This window comes from Nelumbo lutea, chromosome 7 (genome assembly GCF_056320005.1).
Source record: "Nelumbo lutea isolate HS-2025 chromosome 7, American lotus-T2T, whole genome shotgun sequence".
NCBI classification, from domain to species: domain Eukaryota; kingdom Viridiplantae; phylum Streptophyta; class Magnoliopsida; order Proteales; family Nelumbonaceae; genus Nelumbo; species Nelumbo lutea.
The window spans coordinates 38,263,630-38,289,405 of record NC_142690.1 but is presented as its reverse complement, the minus strand read 5'-3'; the positions used below and the strand labels follow the sequence as shown (position 1 = coordinate 38,289,405).

General features: G+C 39.9%; 1 protein-coding gene across 5 annotated transcripts in view; it reads right to left on the bottom strand.

The window, feature by feature from the left end:
- The window catches only part of PUB4 (RING/U-box superfamily protein with ARM repeat domain-containing protein), a 44,330-nt gene extending 18,754 nt beyond the window's left edge, over positions 1-25,576 (bottom strand). For 3 of the 5 annotated variants that reach the window (XM_088955108.1, XM_088955107.1, XM_088955106.1), the window contains exons 1-2: positions 24,833-25,576; positions 5,809-6,086 (exon numbers count right to left, since the gene is read on the bottom strand). In XM_088955108.1, the coding sequence (XP_088811234.1) occupies positions 5,809-6,081 (273 nt within the window). In that variant the 5' untranslated portion in view covers positions 6,082-6,086; positions 24,833-25,576. Of the gene's footprint in view, positions 1-5,808; positions 6,087-7,294; positions 7,317-24,832 lie in introns of those variants that run through there. The other 2 variants (XM_088955105.1, XM_088955104.1) reach the window with 1 other exon arrangement.
- Positions 25,577-25,776: the final 200 nt, after the last annotated feature.

The following is a 25,776-nucleotide window of genomic DNA, read 5'->3' as shown; positions in this document are numbered from 1 at the left end:
GGTTGTAAATGAGTATTTACTATTAAATATCACTCTGATGGCTCTATTGAGAGGTTTAAGGCTCGGTTGGTTGCTAAGAGCTACACCCAAATGTATGGCATTGACTATCTGGAGACATTTGCTCCTGTAGCTAAGATGACTTCAGTCAGGGTTTTACTTTCTCTAGCAGCTACTTTTGACTGGCCCCTACACCAGTTTGATGTTAAGAATGCCTTCCTGAATGGATAACTACATGAAGAGGTCTATATGTCTCTACCTCCAGGAGTGTATGGGAAAGAAATGAAAGGCAAGGTGTGTAAACTACACAAATCCCTTTATGGTCTCAAACAATCTCCCCGGGCTTGGTTTGAGAGATTTCAGGCCACTCTTGTCTCCTTTGGCTACATTCAAACACAACCTGATCATACACTATTCTTGAAGAGAATTGACTCTCTGGTGACCTTCTTGATTGTTTATGTTGATGATATTGTGGTCACGGGTAATGACATTGAAGAGGCCAGTAAACTAAAAGCATTTCTCAACTCTGAATTTGACATCAAAGATTTGGAAGATCTTCGGTATTTCTTGGGCATTGAAGTTGTTTGATCTAAGGATGGTATATTCATATCTCAGCACAAATATGTCCTTGATCTTCTTGCTGAAACTAGTAAACTTGGAGCTAAACCCATCTCCACTCCCATTGATCCTAATCATAAGCTTTCTGCCACAAATGGTGCACCTTTGTCTGATAAAGGAGTGTTTCAGAGATTGCTTGGGAAGTTGTGATACCTTTGCATGACCCGGCCAGATATTTCCTATGCAGTAAGTGTTCTCAGTCAGTTTATGCATTCTCCTAAAGATACTCATCTAGCTACTGTAGAAAGGGTTCTGTGCTACTTGAAAGGTACTCCAGGGAGAAGTATTCTATTTGCTAAAGCATGGTCACATGAAGCTGGAAGCCTTTACTGATGCAGATTGGGCAGGATGTACTAATGACAGAAGGTTCACCTCTAGTTATTGTGCTCTAGTTGCTGGGAATATTGTGTCTTGGAGGAGTAAGAAACAATCAGTAGTTGCTAGATCTTCAGCTGAAGCAGAATACAGGGCAATGGCTCATGGTGTGTCAGAATTACTATGGCTACGATCCCTTCTAGATGAGTTGGGGGTGGACTACGAAAAACCAATGATGCTCTATTGTGACAACCAAGCTGCTATCAACATTGTACATAATCCTGTTCAGTATGACAGAACTAAGCGCATTGGGGTTGATAGGCAATTCATAAGGGAAAGAGTCTCTTCAGGAGAAGTTTGTTTACCATTTAACACATCAGAAGAGCAACTGGCTGATATCTTGACCAAGAGAGTTCCCAGGGGGAAATTGACACACTATATAAGCAAGCTGGGCATGATTGACATCTATGCTCAGCTTGAGGGGGAGTATAAAGAGACTGGGCCGAATGGGCCCTAACAACCTCTCATGTGATATCCTTTATTTTACCTTTTATTTTATGTTGATGGACCTCACTTAATGGGCATGTTATTTGTTCTTAATTTACTTTCTTTATGTAACTACCAAGATGGCCGCCCACTTAAGGGTATACTTGTCATCATCAATTTTTTAGAGATTAATAAAAAAATAGGATTAGAGGAAAAGGGTGATTAATTCAACTTCTTCTCTTACCTCTTCTCTTCGCCATCTTCCTCTCTTATACAGTTATTCAGATCTGTTCTATTCTGCTAATCATTAAATTTAATCTTGATATTAGAGGACTGATTTACATCTCAGAAGTTTATCATAAATAGTAATTCTGAAATAACAGTATACTTCTAGAAAACTTAAAAATCCTATTCCTAAGATACCTACAAAGTCAATAAAAGAATCGTATCTTAAGTAGTTCCTGCTTCTGGTTTTACCAATTCTTCTCGCATAAAATTCCTTTAAGATGAAGAATGAGGTCAAAAGACTTTTTCAGGTCATTTTTTCCTTCTCTTTAGATCTGTTGGATTCTATTTGGGCTTCCAAAGAGGCTTAAATAGATTTAACCAAGTGCATGCTGCTGCATCAATTTTCCCCCTCTAAACAACTCAAACCCATGATATGCTTATTTCAAGACAAGATGTAATAATTTTATTGCCTACCATTATGTTCTACATCACGATCATATAACCATGAGCACTTCGATAGGCAAAACATGAAATGCATTCTATCTTTGAAATTACCTAGAAATAAGTAACCAAGAATCACTGCTCCACTTTAAGGTTTGTTTTGTTAACACATGTGGATATCTTCCCAGCTTGTAGAGGACTTAGGCAAGGTGACCCCTTATCCCCTTTCCTTTTTACACTATTAGGAGATGTCTTCAGTAGGTTAATGCAAAAGACAAAGAGCAGCCAATTGATAAATGGGTAGGAAGTCAGAAGAGATGGTATGGTAGTCACCCATTAATAGTTTGAATATCATTCTTTTTTGTGAGGGGAGTGACTCTAGGTTACAAACCTGAGGCTAGTTTTACAAGCCTTTGAAAGAATCTCCAATCTCAAGGTCAATGTTGAAAAGAGTTGTTTAGGCAGGGTGAACTTGGAGCAGGGAGAGGTAGAAGACCTTGCTAGGATTGTAGGTGGTGAGGTATCTTCTTGGCCCTTAAAATACTTGGGACTTCCATTAGGTGCTAATGCAAGAGAACATAGCTTTTGTGCCCCAAAAATAGAAAGATTTTCTAAGAAGTTGACGTTGTGGAAAGAGGGATTACATTTCCCCAGGAGGCAGAATCACTTTAGTAAAATCCACTCTACACAATCTTCCAGTTTACTTCCTCTAGGTCTTAAGGATTCCTAGGAAAGTGGGAAAACAGTTGGAAAAGATAATGAGAGACTTTCTATGGAAACCAAGGGAGGAGAGAAAGGATCATTTGATTAATTGGAAGGTGGTCTGCAAGAGTAAAAAACAGGGAGGCCAAGGATTAGGCAATTTAGACAAGAGGAATTTGAACTTGCTTGGGAAATGGTTATGGAGATTTCTGATGAACATGATAAGTTGTGTGGCATAAGGTAATTTAAAGCATTCACGAGCAGACAGACAATGGTTGGGATGCTAGAGTGTCTACCAAGGCAACTTGAGCTTCCCCTTGGAAGGCTATCAATGCCTTTCTTCCGAGTTTTCTCTCTTGTATCGGGTTTGACATTTGTTCTAGTAATTTTGGGAAATTTTGGGAAAATACTTGGATGGGACAGTCTCCTTTGAAAGACCAACTTCCTTCATTGTATGATTTATCCTCCTTCAAAGGGGAATTTGTGTCAAAATTTATTGCACCTTCGGACTCCCATTCTGGTTTTGATTGGGAGTTGAGATTTCAAAGAGGATTAAGGGACTGTGAAGTTCCAACTATTCTTAAGACTCCTTCAAATTCTTGAAGGGGTGTTTCTAAACCCCCTTAAACCTGACTCTAGGATTTGGACCCCATCCCCCTCTGGCTCTTTCTCTTGTACTTCTTTTTTTGAGGTCCTCTCCTAGCCATCTGTAACCACACATCAGTTCCCTGTGAAAGAGATTTGGGGCTTTCTGTTGGAAGGCTATGTATGAGAAGATTAACACTTGTGACCTTACAAAAGAAGAAACCTAATTGTTGCCTTTCTCCTTCTTGGTGTTTAATTTGCAAAACTAATGGTGAGACATGCTATCACTTGTTAATCTCATGTCCTCTTGTTTCTTGCATTTGGGATTGGTCTCTGTCTCTATTTGGTTGCAAGTGGCCAAATCCTCCTAGCATGTCAAATTTATTTGCACCGTCTGTTTTCAGGTGGCCAAAGAAGAGGGAAGGATTTTGTAGAAATGTACTAGAGCAACAATACTATGGATAATTTGAGAGAAAATGAATAATTGAATTTTCAAAGAAAATAAGGAGCTCTAGAAGCAATAATAGAGTGTCACTACTGAAACTGCTTTGGAAAATGGGTTAACACAGACCTGTTAGCTTGTCCTTTTCGTTTGAGTGATAAAATGGGTTCTACATTTTAACTTTTCATTAATTTTTTTATTTTTATATCATTTTAATGGGTCCTCTATTTTATATAAATCTCTTGGGCACTATGCACAAGAAAGGTATCAACTCATAAAAGTATTAATTTTAACCAGTGTTTTCAAAACCGGACCGGACTGGATAGTTGGACCGAAAAAACCAAGAACCGCTCTATTTCACCCCAAAACCGCTTTTTGGCCAAAAACTATTGATTTGGTCAGCGAACCGCTAACCCGGGCAATCAAACCGTCAAACCATCCACCAGGACAATGGTTTTTGGCCTTTTTTATTTTTTCTATCAGAGAGGGCTGTCCATTCGGACCAGATGGTCAGACCGTTCAACCAGGGAACTGATCCCAAGAATAGTTCCCTATCCGGTTTGGTTTTAAAAACCTTGATTTTAACAATATTATTAATTAATTTATTAAAAATGCAATCATACAAAATTAACAAAAAAATAAATAGAATAAACAAAACAAAATACAACATTAGAACACGGGCTCTACTTGCAATATATGAAACCCATGTTTAAATCATAATATTATTAAAACTATCAATTAATATTTTTTGTATTTAAATTTCTTATTTTTAATAGTGTTTATTAAGTTTGATTTTTAAGTGCAATTGAAATGTTTTTAATTTTTATTATGTTTTGTTAACATTTATTAGTTTTAAGTGGAAGTTTAGCGGATTTTTAAATTAATAATTTTTTAAATAATATTTTATTTTTGTTGTTTTATGTTTGATTGCTTAACCTCAACCTATTTACAATTTGACATATTAATATTTTACTTTATTATGTTGTATTACTATCCCCCCCCCTTCTCTCTCTCTCTCTCTCTCTTTAAATGCCTTTTTAAAAGCTTTTTAAAAGTAATAATAACATGCATTAATATAAGAGGCCTTGGAAAACCCAAAAGTATCCCTCTCTCTCCAATAGTGTACAGCTTTATTGATCTAATCAAAATAGACAATGATTACTTTTTTATATTTTAAAAAATAGAAAAAATGCAAAAATGGAGAAAATAGATAAATAGCTTCTCTCAAAGGGGAGACATGCTGACATGGACCATCCTATTTTATTATATATATATATATAGAAAGAGAGAGAGAGAGATGAAATATTTTTCTACTCTCTAGGAATACAGCAGCAACAGTACATGCTTGACCATCAGTACAGAAGGTTGTTGGGGATGCTCCCAACCTTACTTTTCACATGATACTCTGCGCAGAGATGACCCTTTGTTATTATAGATAATCTCATTGCACGATCACTATGTAAGGGTCACATGATTATTTTGTGTACTTTGTGAATGTTACTTATAAAGTAATATAAACCATAAATTACTTAAAAAGGAAAGAAAAAGAAAAAAGAAAATAGTGACTAAGATTATATTAATTCATCTATGCAGTGTAAAAGGAATATATGTATTACTTGAAAACAATATATGTATATGACAAATTAATTAACTTATTCAAAATAAGTAAAATCAGTAACACCTAAAGGGATAAGTAAATATGCCAAGATCCACACCCCCCCCCCATCAATTGATCTCCAAAACAACATATTTAACTTAATGAGGATCATTGAAAGATTAGATATTTGCACTGCACAACCCAAAAAAGGTCAGCAGAAAAAAAAATACCAGAACAAAAAAAGGCTAAATAACTAAATAGTGGGAATGGTAGAAAATATCCTTAAAATGGGAAGATGTCACATGCATTTTAAAATTCACAAAAAATGACTGGGTATATCTGAAAAATTGGTATCTAAAAGTATGTATAATCAATGCAAATATAAACAGAAACATACAAAATAAACTTTACTCATCATTGGATGCCAGCTTTCAATAAGCTCCCTAGCTTCATCAACAAACCCATCCAGCTCTTCAAATGTCTTATTAAGAATTTCATCAGAAGCTTTGTCAGAATCAACAATTCCATCAAGTATGGACCTCAGTAGCTTCAATATCTCATCTAACTTCTGGTAGTACTTCTTAACTGGTTCAGAATCTACATTGTTAGAAGAAAGATGACCAAGACGAGAGATATTGTTGAGGAGTGCCTTTAGATATGATATCTCCATAACACCTGGTTCAAAACATTATTAGTCTCCTGGTGGTTCAAGCATATTAATATTAACACAAATATATTAGTTCAAATGCCCGGATTGAAACATTAATCACAATGTAAGATTGAAATTAATAACAAGCCATGCAAAATAGATGAACCCACCAAAACATCCCTTGATTAACAATGCTCCAATAAAGACAATAAGAAAAGATTAAAACCTCACAACAAAAACCGATTAAGCATCTTCTTGGGGATGGGATGAGCCTAGTGTGATTCTCTCTACTCCCCTGATGAAGAGATCATCTGTTTTGTAGTATTATTTGTCTTTCCCTTATGAATAAAGCTTTATGTTCTGCAACATTTAAGAACATAATCAAGTGTGGTTGGAATTAGGCAAGTTTGATAACATTTGACGAACCTCGGATCTCTGAAAAATGGCTTTTCAGAGGTCTCTGGTCATTTGGTGTTATTCCCCAAACAAAAGTCTCAAAACTTCTTACCTCTGTAAAAACATCCAAACCACTGCAAAGGGATTCATGATTCAAACAAATGATCATTTTTAAAATACCCAGGCTGAAGTCCCTCAGATTTTTTTTGATAAATAACAGATTTTAGTAAAAATGAAGGAAAATATGTACAATGCAACCACCCTAGGAGAGAGAGAGATTCCTACCTCTCCTCATTACGTAAACATACAAAATTACAATTGAGGCCAAAACAGCTGAACCTATTGACCCCTTGCTTAGATAAAGTATCAGCCACACCATTTGCGCTCTTGGAACCCATTGAATTCTTATCAACATATCTCTAGCTAACCACCTAATCTTTTTTTAGCATTTCTCTATGAGCCCAAATTGCATTTTTTTTCATCCTTCAAACAGCTAATGACCCTCTATGAGTCACCTTCAATAATCAACCTATCCAAATTCTTTTTTGTTTTTGCCTTTTGAAGTCCATATAATACAGAAAAAAAGTTCAGCCCTTATGGAATCCCCAAAAACAGTAGGACCCGAGAACAATACTAAGATACTACCTTCCTTGTCCTAAAGACCCCCCCCCCACATCTAAGGGACCCAATTTACCAAAACTGCTCCCATCAAAGTTTAACTTCATGAAACATTAAAACTGTCCTCTGATGGTTCCCAATCCTTTTGAAGCAGACACTAACCACAATTCTGACTTATCACATCATATAAATAATGTAATAACAATTTCAAGGATTCTACCCAATGAGTCACCCTTTCCGTTATGCATTCACAATTGCTTCCTTCTTTCTTTATCATTAAGAATCCTTGCATTTCTTTCTTCCCACACCAACCGTAGAACAGAAGCCCTTCTACATCTCCACATAACTCTTCCTCTTTTTCTCAGTAACCTATAGGTGCCATGCAAAAACAAACTAGATAAGCTCATAGCAAAAGTCCACCTGCATCCAAATAGAGAAAAAATCATTTCCAAATATGGGTAACAAATGGACAGGAGATTAGTAGGTGAAAACCAACCTATTTTTTGTATTAAAAATCAAAATTTATTAAAATAAAAAGGGAGAAGACAGAAGAAAAGGTGAGCAGAAGTAACCCAAGAAGAAGGGGAAAAAAACCTAAACCTATCTCAACCCAACATTCTAGAACCCATCAAGCTACCTCAACTTAGAAAAGACCCCCATTACAACTAACCCAATCAGAGCATAAAAGTAATAAAAAATAAAAAAATAAAAACAGAAATCTGCCCTCCTCACCCTATTTGCCATCCCAAATTTCCACAGAAGCAATACAGTAACCCCAACTTATACTTTGATCATTCCAGAGAATCTTCAGCGGCTTAAGCAATGCCTACCTTTCTCTTACCAACCTTCTTATCTTTTTCCACCTTACCAGGCCAAGACCAAATAAACCCCCTTTTAAGCTGGAAAAAAAATTTTAAAACCTGAGCCATATGATGAAATTTTTTTATTTCTGAAACATCTCACTGTACTAGGAACCTCCAAAAAAACAACTATCAACTACAAGTACTCTTATTGATCCTTTCTAACTCTAATTTCGCATTTCGTTCAAATGGTTGTTTGGATACCTCCTTACCCTCTTCATTACCAACTTCCCAGTAGAGACATGACCTTAAACTACCTTGAGCACCATTGATCTTGTGGCTAGAATCTTCCACTTCATTTATCCTTTTAAATTATTCTAAAGGAAACATTTCTTTCAATTCCTTGAAGGTTTTTCTTGCAAATCCCCCCCCCAATAAAACATAACCCAAAGATCATGCTCACCTCCACCTTAGTATTCACCACTTTCTCCAAATATTTAGATACCATGAGTCTCGTCTATAGTAAGCACCTCATATGTTTCAATTTCTCCACCTCTGTAGTCACTGCTCACTCCGCAGCTCCCCCGCCTCAAGAGCCCCCAGCATCAGGCAGGAGTCGACCCCGTGTAGTTTTAAGCCATGCAGCAGAAGGTCAACCGTATCCTAGCCATGATGCAGATGTTGGGACAACCGGAACACGCCCCCCAAGCTATTCAACCTGCCGTGCAGGCGCCTACTATAGTTGATCCTCGCACAGAGGACCCCAGAAGGCACCACGTAGACAGGCATAGGGCTCAATCTGACTGCGAACGACCGCAACCATTCAGAAGATCTGACTCCCCAATTGGTAGTTGTAACAACCATCATGAACGGGTTGCGCTCCTCAATGTTCAGCTTCTTGCTACAAAAGAACACTCATGAAGCATGCGCGGAAGTACAATAACGCCGAGGAAGCCCAAACACTACAAAGGAGTGAAGAGGACCAACATGATCGGAAGCGGAAGGACCATGATGAACGCAGGTCGGGCAAAGACAGCAAGAGACGGGACCGCCGACCAAACTGCAGACCGAGGACCCCGCCGCCAACGTACAAAATTTACTCCCTTGAACGCGTTGCAGACCGAAATATTGATGCAGGTTTGCAACCGCAGCTTTGTCAGGTGGCTCAAAAAGATGAAGACCCAGAGGAACAAGAGGAATCAGGACAAGTATTGTGATTTCCACCGAGACCACAGCCACGACACCAAAAGCTTCCACAACCTTCGCCACCACCTGGAAGACCTCATCCGATGCGGATACATCCGTTGGGTCATCGATATCAAAGAACATAAACTTAGAGAAGAGTCGCACCGCACCAACAAGCCCCCAGCCTGAGCTCTCCCAGTTGGGGTCATCGTCGTCACCTTGGGTGGGACGGCCCTTAGAAGGGAAAACTAGGCTGCGTTTGTTTACGATACAAACGCCAAACCAGGGTATTTATGCACCTTAGTTCGCGTTCGCGAGCGTTTGTTTGAAACATAAAAAGGTAATGATTATCAATGTAAAATTGCATTTTCTGACACTTTTGTACACTAAAAAGAGAGCATTATTGTACCTATTTTTTGGATACAAATTTGTATTCATTTGATAACTAACTTTTTGACCAAAGTTGAGGTATTGGAGCATAAGATAGTTGGAGCAGTTAATGATGGGCCCACGCCTTTGCACCGATTAAAAAACAAACAGGATGAATGCAAAACGGTTTAAAATGTGAACCGCGTTTGCATTCATGAACCGAAAAATGGGTAAATATGTAGTGTACATATTTGCGTTTGCATTGCAACCAAACGCAACCCTAGGCATGGAAAAACTACTCGGAAGAGCTGGAGCGCCAAGACTAAGACGTACTGACGACGATCGACACCAAGCACTTATGGCGATTGGGATGTATAAATAAAGAATCTTCTTCAACGGTCGAACTCCATGCTAACCAAAAGACAAAGCGCGACAGAAACCTCGTCAAAGACCCGACTGAACTATAACGGCCGAGACCCGACAACCATCACATGAAAGACCCGACCAACAAGACGATCGAGGCCAAAACAAGCCCTCAACAGGCACCGCGGAAATGACGTCCCTACCACAATGGCAAGAGGATGGCCATCGAACATCGCGCGCCCTCCCGACTTGCAACCGAAACAGAGATAACTAAGGACCACGGCTAGCCTAGTCAAAGAGCACAAGGCTCTCCAAGACCAGGTGCCACTAAGCTCCCCGACAACGTTGAGAGCTCGGAAGCACCTCGGACAAAATGAGACCAAGGCCACAAAGCCAAAAACCTCGACAAGGCCAAGACCTTAGCCAACATGAGACCAAGGCCACAAAGTCAAAGTGTTACATAGTGTATGCCCTTAGCTCCAATCAGAATGATGTACATTATGACATTTAATGTAAATGAATAAAGTACATATTTGATTCATGTTATCATGGTGTGTTTTTGTGTAATACCCTTAAACTGGACACATATGAGACTCGTATTAGTTTAGAATCTTCACAGCCATTGGATAGAACTGGGGAGATTTATCCTGCCAAGGCTTACACTGATGTGCCACCAAGTTGGTTGGGGTGGCTTGTCTCAACTGCCAGGGTGAGACCTGAGGTACATGCAGTGTGGGTTTTCATGAAACCCTGAACCTTGGAGATAGATAGGCAAAACTAGAATGTTACACCTGACCCCTAGACTCGATTATGATACTTCACTAGGTGTTTGATTGGGTTGTCTTTGATATGCCAATCAGTGAGATCCTTAGAGGTGGTCAAAACATGGGTATGTTGGGACAGTTCGAGAATTCATCTAAGTGGGTGATCATAGTGACAGGATCAGCCCCTTTGTCGGACAAAGTGAATCATCGGGGATGCACTCTCCCTGATGGAAACCAAAACTGTCGGCAATCAATTTCAACCGTTGAAATTTGTTTTGCAAAATATATTTATATAAAGATATACATATACATTATGGTTTCAAAATGTTTGTAAAAGGTTTTAAATCCCGGGATCCATGTGAGTAGAGAGTGCAGCATTGTACCTTGCAGCCAAGGGAGAGGTCCTCTCTTGTCGGGCAGTGTTTGATCGTTATGGGCTGAGATGTTAAGTGTAAGACTATTGAGGGTAATACCTGATGGGCTAATCTTGCATCTGCCCACAATCCTTGGGTTTTTATAAGGTGGCTTGACCCAAGGACCATTTAGTGTAAATGTTGGGCCCATTAAGAGCCCATGGTGATGGACTCAGGGGTTCACTGTCTCCTACAGTGAATTCGGCCAGGCCTTGTGACAGAGGCTGGGTTGAACCCATATGATTGATGTGTAGATCAATGTTTGGGTCTCACGCCACACAAGGATATCCAATTGGGCAGCAGTTTGGAGGATAAGTGAGCACATGGACTTAATGGGCCTAAAGCCCAATTCGAACTGTTTTAATTAGATTAACTAAAGAGGGGTGGTTCTAGGATTTAGATCAGCAAATAGGATAAGGGATTGTCCCTATCCACTCAGAGAGTGCAGATCCAAATAAAGATTTGGATCAGGAAACTCCTAATTAGATTAGGAAGGCTGATCTTTATCTGCAGATAAAATAAGGGATTATCCTTATCTCTTAAAGAGAGTCCAGATCCAAATACAAGATTTGGATTAGAAAACTCCTAATGGGATTAGGAGAACCTCTCTTTAAGGCTATAAATAGAGGAGGGTGAACCCCAATTCATCCATCATATTACTGATACAAGAGTGAAGACAGCATACAGTTAGACTGACGCCATCTTCTGCTCTTACCTTCTCCTGCTATTGCCGCCATTGCCAGTTTGATATGCACCTGTAGGAGCGACCAAGAAGGGTTCTTGATATCACCTTTTGGCAGAAAAGGTTATCTGAAGTCGTGCTCACTCGCCCTCCATCAAATTCTTGGTGAAGAATCAGGTTCTTGCTGAAGAGCCATCTTGTTGATTATGCTCCACCCAACGTTGTGTCATCTTCAGTGGGAGCAGTCTTTGGTAATCTCCTTGGGCGGGAACACCTTCGTTGGGAGTTATTTTTACTCCGTATCAGGTACATCCCTCTCCTACTTTTTGGTTTCAGATCTGGTTCGGTTTAGGTTCAAGATTGATCCTTGAAAATGCAATTTTCTAAAATAAGGAATGTGATTCCCACATGGGAGAGAAAAATTTTTGAAATTTCGCCCAACCTACCTACAGGGTTCAGCCATCCATATGATGGATCTCTCATCCCTTCACGAAGACCCCGACCATCTAGCATCAAGCCCAAGACTGAGGCCAACATAAGACACCAAGGCTACAAAGTCGAAGACCTCGGCAAGCCCAAGATCTCAGCCAGCACGAGACCAAGGTCATAATGTCAAAGACCCCAGGCACAGCATCAAGTCCAAACCCTGACCTATGGGCTCTACAGACCAAACTAATTCCAAAGCGGAGCAACTTAGAAAAACAAGAAACAACACAAAATGTGCTCGGCAAAAAGACTAAACTTCCATTACTCAAGAAGCTAATACAATGATTATAAGCCTGAAATACTGAGCTATGTACAAAAAAGAGCATGAATCCAAGCCAATTGTACTATCTACAAGGTTCACCTCCTCAAGGGTGGTCGCGTTGTCTTTCGAGGCAGACTGCTCAGCTAGCGGCACCTCGACATCAAAGGGTTGTATTGTTCCACAGCCACGGCGATCTTTGGGTGCTCGCGCATGACCCTCCTTTGGCAGCAAGCAAAGTCGGTCTACTAGGAATCTATAGCGAAATCGTCAAGGGAAATCTAGAACTCCTCGGACTCCTTGTATTTGGCAACTTCCTCCTCGGCCACCTTTTGTGCCTTGTCGTGGTCCCCCTTGAGCTCACGAGCGCGGCTCTTCAAATGTCGCAACTCTTCGTTCTTGGTTGTTTCCGCTTGCTTCAGCTCGACCATCTCCGTCTACAGATGGGAGAAATCGCCCTCCCGAGCCTCGACCATCTAACGAAGGGCACACATCCGATCAACCAGCGTCGTCACCGCACAGACAGCCTACAAGAGGAAAACAAGTCAATGAGAGCGGCATATCACACCAAAGAACGAAAAAGGGCAGTTCAAACATCTTATTGTGAAGGATTCTCGGATGGCCACACTCTCCAGCGCATCCCGCTCATGTAGTCGTTGGTCTCTCTCCAAATGCCAGACAATAGAATACCCCAAGCCAGTTGCTCAAGCACGCCCTCAGTCTCCAAAATGTCCTTCGTCCAGACACTCCAACTCGGCCTGTACACATCGGCCCCCATCTTTGCCAGACTTGAAGGGGGGAACTTGAGGCTTCTCCGCGGCACGGACCATGGTGGAGACCCGTCAGAGCTGACCTCCACCGTATCTCCCTCAATCGGCCTCAGCCGCATACCCTCAATCAGCCTCGACTTCTTATGCAGCCGAGGGTTCATGACCTCTGGGTCGCCGCCCTCCTCTGTGCAACAACCTGCATGTGCCTCATTCTCTCCTCGTCCACAACATCCATATCTACCAGAGAAAACCAAGTCAACCAAAAGCGAGGAAACAGAGCAAAAGGAAACTCACTAAAGCAGGGACAGACCAGTCGGGGGCCCCATCAGCCCGGCACGGATCAACATGGAAAATGACGTGTACTCCTACACATCTATTCTCATTATCCTCCTGATAACTGCTAACTCTTGCCTAGACAGCTCGATCTTGGTCGGTGCCCTCACCCTAGTGCTCGGGATTAACAACTCGACAGGGAATGGCCAATCTCCTGGACAGTGCATGAAAAACCCCTCCTTCCAATGTTTCACCAGGGGGGGGACTCCAACGAGCACCTTATTTTGTTACCGAGCCGATAAGTAATAATAACCCTGTTGGTGCTTCTTCAAGTGTAAGAAGTATGTGAAGATCGGCAAGGTGATGTCCACGTTGTGAACTAAGTAATAAAGAAGGTTGACCAAGTATCTAAAGGAATTGGGCATCAATAGGATTGCCTGGACACGATACCACATTAGCACCGTCACAATACCCTCGCTTAGAGGAAACCTCAACCCGGCTATCAAGCTGTGCTAGTAGACGCAAAGCTCTCCTGACCGAGCCAAGGTAGCCCTCTCACCGATGTCGAGGCAGCACATACTCCTCGGGAATGCAATAAAGGGTCCTAATTTGAGCTAGGTCTCCAAGTGTTAACCTACAAGGCGAAGACACGAAGCGACTATCGAACCGTATAAGAGCGTCAGGCCCCTCTTCTAACACAATGTCCACTTCGACCTCGTACCTGGACCTCAACCTCCCAAAGGGTCGCGGCCTCCTCCGCCGCGGGACCCTCACCTTCAAGCCCATCAACCTCGGCCTCGCGGACCTCGAGCACAGTGGCTTCAGGGTGAAACCCCGACTCGAACTCATTATTGAATGCGCTACGAGACGAAGAAGAAGAACAAGAAGACGAGGAGGAAGATGAAGACATCTTACCGAAGAACTACACTGTAGAACACCTAAAAAACCAGTCGAGGACTAACACTTGTCGAGCTCCTATGATCGCCCACTCAAAATGGCAAAGTAAAATGGCTCGCCACCTCCCCTTTTATAGGGTCGACCAACGGTCCATATCAGCTCAAATCAACGGCGTTGATTTGACGTCGCACTTCGCACGCGCATGACCTCGAGAAGACGAAACAGCGCGTTCCAAAAGTGGTACGAGCGTTAGACAGTGTATACCCTTAGCTCCAATCAGATTGATGTACAGATACAATTATCGCAAATGAATAAAAGCACATTATTGTTTCATGTTGATATTGGTATGTTTCTGTGAAACTACCCCTTAAACTGGACACTTATGAGACTCATGTTAGTTTAGAATGTTCTCAACTGTTGGATAGACCTGGGGAATTTATCCGCATAGGGCTGAAACTGATGTGCTACCAAAGAAGTTGGGGCAGTTTGTCTCAACTGCTAGGGTTAGACCCAAAGCACATGTAGTGTGTGTTTGGATGAAACACTGAACCAGGACCATTTTCCAATTATGCCTTGGACCTTGGAGATTGATGGAAAAAACTGGAAAGTTACACTAACCCCTAGACTTGATTATGGTACTACACTAGGTATTGGATTAAGCTGTCTTTGATATGCCAATCAGTTAGATCCATCAAGGGTCAAAACCTGGGTATGTTGGGGTAGTTTGAGAATTCACCTAAGTGGGTGATCATAGTGATATGATCGGCCCCTTTGTCAGACAAAGTGAATGATAGGGTTTACACACTCTCTGATGGAAACCTGAACTGCCAGCATTGAATTTCGACAGTGTTTTGAAATCTGATTTTGCAAAATATATTTATGATATATATTAGTGTTATATGAAAATGTTTGCAAAAGGTTTTAATTCCTAAGATCTATCCGAGTAGAGAGTGTGACACTACACCTTGCAGCCAGGGGAGAGGTTCGTGCCTGTCGGGCAATGTTTGATCATTATGGGCCGAGAGGTTAAGTGTAAGAGACCATTAAGGGTTGATTACTTGATGAGCTTTATCTTACTTAAGTCCATTATCCTTGGGTTTTCATAGGATGGCTGAATTCACAGATCACTTAAGTATAAATGTTGGGCCCATATTGAGCCCATAGTGATGTGTTTAGGGGTTCACTGCGTTTAGTAGTGAATTCGGCCAAGCCTTTTCAAAGAAGCTAGGTCGAACCCATGTGGACTATGTGAGATCATTGTGGGGTCCCACACCATACAAATCAGGCCTAAGTGGGTCAAGCAACACTCTGGAATCATGAGACTTATAGCTGATGGGCCTAAGGCCCATAATTAATATGACTAATTAAGTTGCCACATGACAGCTTAAGTTGTCATGTGACATGGGGCGAATATGAGCTTGGATCTGGGTATGGAGAACCTAATCTTATAAGAAGATAAGGTATATCTCTAATTAGAATTCATATCTGATTTAGATCTGGACTATCTCCTAATTAAATTAGGAGATAGCTCCATAGGAGATTATAAAAGTGGAGGGGGTGCACCAATCCAAGACAGCTTCATATTTTTGCAGTTTTCGATTCTCCTACACCCTTGTCTCCCATTTTTTCCCAGTTCAGCATCAGCTATCAAGGACTGATAGAGATCAGATTTCTTCTGATTTTTTCAAGAAAAATTCAGAGGAATTTCAAGTTCACCTTCCCCAATTCAATCCAAGCAGTTGGATTACAGTTTTACTGAAAACTGTGTTGTTGAATCAACTTCACCTATACACTATGCCATCTTCAATGGAGGCTGGTTTTAGGACTGATTTGGGCATGAACTTCCACCTTGGGATCTGCATTTGTGGTATTCATATCACGTACACATCTCCTTCTTAATTTGGTTTCAAATCTGGTTCGGTTCAATGTAAGAACGATCCAGAAAATGCAGTTTTTCAAAACATAGGGAATTCGATGCCCAAAAGGATTAGGAATTTTTTGAAATTTCACCCAACCGTCTAGCATGGTTCGACCATCCATATGATGGATCCTAACCCTTCCATCATTTTGGAACGGCACCCTTTAAATACCCCTTCGCACTATCTCTTCGACTTGGACCAGCACTATACCAACTTGCCCGTCCCAGCTAGATCCTTCTCTATCCTACTGAGTTGAACATCAGAGTACCTACCCAGGGAACAACTCCTCGGGCCTCTAACCTTTCTCTTGGTTGCAGATCTCAATGCGCGGCTTCATCCTTCCACTTCAGCCTCGTCCAGTTAACAGGATTATCTAACCATGTCCTCGATTCTGAACACCTCGAATTAGACAGCATCAACTTTGCATACTAAACTAGATGCTTTGCATAAGAACAGTACCTAGGAAAATGTGAACTTGCTTGAAGGGAAGGAACCAATTGGTTATAAATGGGTGTTCACTATCAAGTATCATTCTGATGGTACTATTGAGAGGTTTAAGGCTCAGTTGGTTGCTAAAGGTTACACTTAGATGTATGGTATTGATTACCTAGAGACTTTCGCCATCATGGCTAAAATGACTTCAATTCGGGTTTTACTATCTCCAACTACTACTTTTGATTGGCCACCTCATCAATTTGATGTTAAAAATGCCTTCTTCAATGGAAACTTACATGAAGAGGCTTATATGTCTTTACTTCTAGTATGATCTCAAATAGTCTCCTAGAGCTTGGTTTTAGAGATTCGGGCTTCCCTTGTTACCTTTGGTTACACACAGACTCAATCTGATCATACTCTATTTATTAAGAGGAGAGATTCCTTGGTGACCCTTCTGATTGTTTATGTTAATGACATTGTGGTTACTAGTGATGATACTCGAGAAGTGGTTAATCTCAAAAGGCTTCTTAACACTAAACTTGAGATCAAAGACTTGGGTGACTCAGATATTTCCTAGGAAGTGAAGTTGCTCGGTCCAAGGATGGTATCTTCATTTCTCAATGTAAGTATGTCCTTGATCTACCTGTAGAAACTAGCAAACTTGGTGTTAAACCAACTTTCACTCCTATAGACTTAAATCACAAATTCTCAGCTATCGATGATGAACTGTTGAATGATAGGAGAGTGTTTTAGAGACTGCTTGGGAAGTTATTATATATTTGCATGACTCAGCCAGATATTTCCTATGTAGTGGGTGTCATTAGTCAGTTTATGCATTCCCTAGAGATACACATTTAATAGCTATAGAGAGGGTTCAGTGTTACTTAAAAGGTACTCCAGGGAAGGGTATCCTGTTTGCCAAGCATGGACACATGAACTTGGAAGCATACATTGATGCTAATTGGACTGGATGTATTGATGATAGGAGATCCACCTCAGGATATTATGTTATGGTGGCAGGGAACATTGTTTCATGGAGTAAAAAGTAGTCTATAGTGGCTAGATCTTCAACTAAGGCAAAGTACAGGGCAATGGCACATGGAATCTTAAAACTATTGTGGCTTATATCACTTTTGGGAGAATTAAGCATTGACTATGAGAAGCCAATGATGCTACATTGCGAAAACCAAGCAAATATCAACATTGCACATAATCCTGTCCACCATGACAAAACTAAGCACATAGAGGTTGACAAAAATTTTATACGAGAGAGAGTTGCTTCAGGGAAGTCTGCTTGCCATTTATTGCTTCTGAAAAACAGTTGGCTGATGTTTTGCAAAAGGTGTTCCAAAAAGGAAGTTGATACATTATATAAGTAAGTTGGGCATGTTCGATATCTATGCTCAACTTTAAGGAGAAGTGTAAGGAGACTGGGCCAGATGAACCCTAGTGCATTATTTTTTGTTATTATTGTTTCTTACATGTGTTTGTCTAATCATGGGCTTCATTCTTATGGGCTTGTAAATCCTTTTTTTATTTTTTTAAGTGAGTTTATGATCTGGCCACTCACTTAAGGGCAGAACTAGAATTATCTCTAATTAAGAAAGATTAATGAAAGATTAGAGAGAGAGGAGAGAAAACATCAAATTTCTTTCTCCTTCTCCCTTCTCCATCTTCTTCCTTCTTTTTCTGCAGTTTCTCTTCTATCTTCTCTTTCTTTTTTCTTGCTGAAATCTGAGATTACTTGCAGGATTAATGGACTTAATCAAATCTAAACCTATCAGCCAGTCCAGGAGATAGCCCATCAGGCCCACACTGAAGTCCAAGACCAAGCTGAAGGGGTCCTAATTCCAGAAGGGGAGAAGGCAATAGTAATAGAGTACCCAAAGGGGAAGACTACAGACTTCAGCCAAGTCTACACTAGGAGGTTCCCACTCCACATCAGCTGATCTGTTAGAGCTTGGACATGAGCTATCATTAGTTAGTTACGATTTTGTAATAACAAATATAAATAGTGAGAGAAACTCCTGCATGGCCGGAATGCAGATATTTCCTTCTACAGGAGGTGTGCTACCCCAAAGGAGCACCCGGGGTAGGCAGTAACCTACCATTTGGTATCAGAGCCCCATGCCAAACGCCAAGTCATCTACAGTCAAAGACAAGGTCGACCAACTCAAAGTCAGTCTTCATCACTTTGAAGGAGATTAAGTAAGCACTAGCAGCAGTGGTAACTCAACTCGAGAAGCTTTTCCCAATGGCCAGTCATGGAGGTCAATAGGAAGCTTCCAGCAATGAAGGATTCAGGTGAAGTCCAGATGTACCCATCAAGTTCAATAACCTGAATTTTCACCATTTCTCAGGCGAGGATCCTCTATCATGGATATTCAAAGCTAAAAGATGGTTTGAATACCACGAGACTCCAGGGTATCAAAGAGTCCTGATGGTTCCAATTTACCTGGAAGGGGATACGATTTCCCAGTTCAGTGGTTTAGATCCTCTCATCCCGAATGTAGTTGGGCAAATTTCACTGGGGCACTCTATGCTAGGTTTAATTAAGGAAAAATTAAACCATCTGGACCCCATAGTTGTCAAGGCGACGCCTAGGCAACAAGGCGCCCTTGGAGTCTCGCCTCGCCTAATCGCCAAGCAGTTTTCTATGGTGTGTTATAACAAACTTTTATATTCTTAATTTTTTGAGGTTATAATTATAAAATAGACATTTTTAAACTAAAATACTCAATTTGTGTGAATATACTAATTCTTTTTGTTATTTTCTTATTTGTTAGAGATTAATCAACACAAACATTGCTAAATGCTGTATTGAACCTTCAAAGACTTCAAAACCTGAACCAACAAGTAAGAAAGAACATAAAATGTTCTCCAATCAACACATTTTCTTCTTTTTCTTTACTAATTTTGTGTTTTTATATACTAATTTCTTCTTCGTCCACCTTTTCTTTTCTTCTTTTCCTATAACAGAAATAGGGGTTCAGCCCCTATATTCTTTGGATTTTCTTTTCTTTCTTCTTTTTCTTGTCATGAATATGTTGATTTTCTATACTTCAACATGAAGATTATACTTTTCTTATGAAATTTATGGATATTTATTAAGGAAATATGATTATGGAACCCAGGGAACTACCCTAGAATACATGTTTTTACTTGAAAAAAAATCCACCGCCTAGGTGACTAGGAGACTGGGCGCCCCCCTGTCGCCTAGCCTAGCCTTGGCACCTTGAAAAGTGAAAACTATGTCAGACCCAGAGCTTTGCTCCCATTTATATCTTTTAAGGCTTCCACAATTTCCCCAACCTCAAACTCCCCTCTCAATCCAATTTGCTGAAAATTCCCTCAACTTAATTGCCAACTCCCTAAGAGACATCAAGCTCTAGAATCTCGAAGTATATAAATTCTTGTATTGTTGGAGAAACACATGGCTTCTTCATACTTTTGATACTTTCTAGTAGTTCTATGCTACAAGAAGAAAAACAGCAACTATTCTCTGGATTTTCCCCTAGATTCTGAGTATACTTTGTTGGATTTTAAAGCAAGGCTACCCATCGACCTCATCTTCTATCTAACATCACTACGTCAACTAACCTTGCAAAAACAGCATAAATTAGGAAGCTTCTGGGAGCCTTCCCTATTTATGCCTCCTAGAAAGTAGCAAGAAGCCTGTGCAATAAATGGGTTCTGAGAGAAAGTCATCAAAATAGTCAAACTCACAATCATATTAAAGTAAATGGATATTAAGAATCAGTAGCATTATTATTAACCAAAATAACACAAAAACAACTAAATAAAGCAGGGATGAAAAGAGACTCAACAAAGAAAAGAAAATTACAAATAAGTAACAGAGAAGAAGATTAGTTTTATCAACTTCAATTGGGATCTTCCAATAACTGGACTATCGTCTAGTCAAGCGCAGAACCAAAACTAGTAAAATATACATCAGATGTTGCAGCAGCAGGAGTCATCCCCAATTCTACACTTCTGGATAAACTGCACATAATTCAGGAATTTTCATATTTCCCTTATCCCGATCCACTGCCACAGCAATTGATTCAGAAACACCTCAAGTTTCATCTGTAGATGAGACAGAAAGCAGTAACCAATTTAGCTCTTATTCATTTGAAAGTTTTTGATGCATCCTGGGACAAGCTGCAACTAACTTCCCTAGTTTATCTTTCTATTGCCAGCAAAGAATTTGGTCAGAATGGGAAAGGCCTTCATCTATAAGCCTTGTTGTATACTTGGACCCATTGATTCCTTGTGAGATCGCCATCATCATCTGACTTTTGTAGTCTTAATACTTTCATTTTACCCATACTGGGGGAAGTAATGGTAGATTTTTTTTTCTTTTGGGTGAGAAGACCATTTTTTTTCTAAACTTGAAAGTTGGACTCAATCTTTGTCACTAATTTACAGGTATGGAGGGAGAGATACATCAATATAAATTTCAGGTAAATAGAGAACTTGGGGAGTTTTTAGGAGATTCTAACAAGTTGGAAACATTAGAGATAAAGGTCTGTAGGTTCTGTTATAATAGCTGATGTAGGAGGGGAAGGAAGTTAAGAGGGTTTACAAGTGACAGAGAGACAAAAAGGAGATAGAAGTGTAATTCCATTTCCTAATTGATAGGATGAGTTACTAGAGCTTGGAAAGGAATATGAAAACCTTCCATGAAAATATTCATCTAAAAGAGAAAAGATTAAATAGAACTTAATAGGAGTCTTCTTGTTCCTTCTCTTCTAAAAAGGAAAGGATTTATAGGAGATAACAAAACAGGATTCATGTAGCCATCTACCCAACCCCACATAGTTAGGATAAGGCATACACGATGAAGATGATGATGAACAGAGAATGTAGGGATTTTATTGTTTTCAGGTGGACAGCGATTTAATAGTGAACCTTTTGGTTTTCAATGATATGTAAGGTGTCCATTATAGAGAAATTAAAAGAAAGGATAGAGGATATTGATCAAAAAAAACAGAACGGAAAGAGGATTGAAGAATGACAACTCATTATTCTGTTGGGAAGTGTTTCATGGAAGCATTAATACCTGTTTATTAACTTTCTTTGGGATTGGTTTACTTCTCTCTTTGGATGCAATTGGTCTTCTCCTAATAGGTTGGAGGGTTTGTTTAGCCTTACTAGCATTAGCTGTACAAAAAAGAGGGGTAGGACCTTGTAGAAATGCACTAGAGCAGAACTAATTTAGACTGTGTGGGAGGAAAGAAATGCAAGAATATTTGAAGAGAAGGAACAAAGCAAGGAAGCCTTGGTTGAAATTATAACATTGATAGTAGCTCATTGGGCAAAAAGCTTGAAGCTGTTTTCGGATTTCAAGATTGAAGATTTCTTCAGAGCTAGGGGTATCATTGCTGCATCCTCAACTACAAGACAAAGATCTGTTGAGGTTTGGGTCTCCTCCAATAAATGGTTGGAAGAAACAGAATTTTAAAGGAGTTGTTTGGGTAACCCAGGCCCCTCAGGTATTGGGAAATCATTAGGGATGAAGAGGGGAACATAATTGCTGCATACTCTAGCCCTGTGGAGCAGGGTGATGTGGCAAGATCAGAGTTTTTAAGTGGCTAGTTAAAGGGGAGGGGTGGCATGGCACTTGAGGAATGAATTCAGAAAATTCAAATGGCTACCACAGATTCACAGGATATGTTAATCCGAGTGAAATGAGTGAGGACTGCTAATAGCTTGGCAGGTAGCTTAGCCAAGCAAGGGGTACATAGGACACATGTTTTGGGCTCAAATGTAGTACTGATTTGGGACAGCTTCTATAGCTGGTTCTTTTCACAACTTGCTGTAATCATGTTTCTCTCATAATTAATGAAATTTTTCTGTGTTGTTGATCAAAAAAAAGAATGACAACTCATTAGGAAGGGATAGGTTTAAGTGGGAATCAGGAGATTGATTAGAAGGAAAAAGGGAGCAACTCTTCAGATAGGAAGGATTTGTAAGATCAGACACATGGGAAAAGCTAATAATTGCCTACTATAATTTTTCCTTTTCTTTTTTTTTTTATCAATAACACTTTCATTAATTCATCAATAGAAAATTTACAAGTGGAAGACAAACACACTTATCTTCCAAGAGTCATAAAGAACTTCAAGAAATGAAAAAAGAAATTACAAAGATACAAAGACACCAACGTTACAGCTTAGTCCAAAACAAAGAATCCCTTTCTGCCCCTTGTTTTGCTAAACCGTCAGCTAGGGAATTAGCTGATCTTTTAATCCAACATGTCTTAACTTCCATCTCCTGCACCAGCCATTTGAATTTCCTCTTCTCGTTATTATACTTCCATAAATCATTTTGATCTTTAGTCAGCCACCCTATCACCACCTCTGAATCCCCTTCAATTATAAGTTTCTTGATGTTCAATTCCTTAGTTTTCCGGGCTCCTTCCATAACTGCACATATCTCAGCTCTAAGGGAGTCACCCACTCCAATTGGGCCTGAGAACATAGCAGAGATGACCCCATTTTCATCTCTAAAAACACCCCCGATCCCCGATTGTCCCGGGTTTCCCCTACTGCATCCATCAAAGTTTAATTTCAAGAATCCACTAGGTGGGGGGGGGGGGTCCAAGCCACGCTCATTACTGACTTGGTCTGCGTGCAATTTGCAATTTTTCCTTTTCTATTTCTCTACACATGTTAGTAAGGAGAGGCTAAGGAGGTCTGCATGATTATTGATCTCACCCTTCTCTCTTACTATTATAATACTGATAAGAGATCCATCTTTATTTATCATTTCTTGCTTGACTGACATTGAGAGTTGGCAAACAGCAAGTAAAGTTTCCAGAATTAGTACTAGTCTATTAAAACCTGTGCAGTGTTTTGAAAAGCATAGAAGGCTTTTTTTATAATATAAACATGTATGCATCTAGCATCTACAAAATGTAGAACAGTAAAAGAGTCTTATGCCTTGAGGCTCACCATAAGCCTCTAGTCTGGGGGAAAAGAGGGTGTAGGGGCTGTGGAGAGGGGGGAGTGATTCTGCAGTGGCATTAACCAAAATGAGGGTATCAAGACCAAATTACCAAGAAATTTTGAGCTGTAAGAGATCAATACAATCTTCATTTACCAGGCAAGGAAATTGTGAACTATAAGCAAAATGAATTTGATTTTATCTTGCTCAATGAAGAACCCTCTCAAATGGTTTTATTAATGAGGAATGAGGCTAAGCAAAGACTTAATAAATCAGCTGTGACCAGAGACGAAATACCACTACAACTTGGAGCTACCCAGGATAAGGAACTGCCATGGTTAAAGGGATATTTGTGTGTGATGTGTGGAAAAGAGGAAGACTGTGATTCATCAATTAAACAAAAAAAAAAAAAAAGGAGGAAGATTGTGGACATCTATTATTGATCACCACTTGGACAAAAACATCTTGCACCTCTTCCACTTTATTTTCAGGATACATTCGAGATCGCTGCAGACACTTCAAAGATGAAAAGGAAAACCTTATGAAAAGTCACTTCATTTGTGGCCCTTTGGGGTGTGTGGAAAGAGAGAAACAAGAACATATGAAGGCTACTTTCAATAATTACCATAATCTGCATGGATATCAAACTCAAACAATGTAGATTGGACGGCGTTGTAAAAAATTCTCAAGACATGGTACAGATAGATTTAGAAAGAGACAAGGACAGGATTCCTTACACTGATTATGTCTCTTTTTGCATATTTTGTCTTGTTTTTATTGCTCAAAAGACTCTAAAATATATAATTGTACATATTTTCCTCTAAATTAATAAAGTTTCTCCATTACTAATAAAAGAAGACTACGAAAACCCCACTTCCTAATAATATGAACCAAAATAACAAGTTCAAAGTCAACAAATGGATAACAAAAAATCAGCTTCATTGCCTAAAGAAAATCCAAACCAAGCCAGCTAAGTCCCTAATCGTAAATGAAAAAGGAAGCATAAATACGGAAACAGCCATGAGGTTTTCTAAAACCAAGAACCGAAAGAAAATCTCAACAGATCTGAACATGTATCTTAAAAACAATAAGCAGCATCATGAAGTTTTCAAACGAGCGGCCGATCAAACGTAAAAAATAAAAGAAAAGGGGGGGCGGGGGGAGAGAGAGAGAGAGAGAGAGAGAGATTGTGTACCCGATTTCCAGTTGAAAAAGCACCGATGACAGCTCCACTAGTTTACCGATGGCTTATACAGATCTAAATACTCTTCAAGTCCTGATCAGGTTAGCATTTCACTAACCCCATATGATGTGTGGGTCTATGTGTCACTTGTATATGTGTATGTGTGTGTGTGTGTGAGAGAGAGAGAGAGAGGGAGGGAGGGAGGGAGGGAGGGAGAGAACGGGAGCCAAGGACTGATTTTCCCAATTGTTTCTCGAATAACCAATTCGAAATCCGACTCTCCACCCTTCAAAAACCCTCAAACTGATTCTCGAAATTAGAACTCTTTAAGCCGCGACGTTCAAAACCCGATCTGCTGGATTTTTGGTTTTCCCATGAACTTGACAAAGTTCGAAAAGCATTGAAGTGATTACAGCCAGAACAGAAAAGGGTCAAAAACTCGAAACTCGGCAATCAGCGAAAAAGAATAAAAAAGGCATCTTTTTCTCTCTCCTCTCTGTGCTTTTTCTTGTTTTTCCCTGTTACAAACCTAACCGTTTCGATTCAACGTAGCCAAAATGCAATTCCTTGAATAAATCAAATTTTTCAGTATAAACTAAACCCAGAAGCTTTCCCACTGCAACTTCAATTTGGAAGACTTTGTTTTATGACCCTCCAAACCACTTTGACTTCAACCACGAACCAGCCGCTCCGCAGGGTCTTTGTTTGTTAAATACAAATCAGGCAAAGAAACTGCCAAGAATGCCACCACCTTTTATTTATTCCTCTTGCAACCACTCCCTTTATAGAATTTGAGAAAACATATTCAAACCTGTACTTATTATATTTATAATAAACAAATATATTACCATATCTGCCATTATGAATGAAAACATTCTGCTAAAAAGACATGGATGCATGAATGGTGCAATCTCTGCAAGTAAAAAATTGTGTGGTTTAATAGGTTACCATGGCAT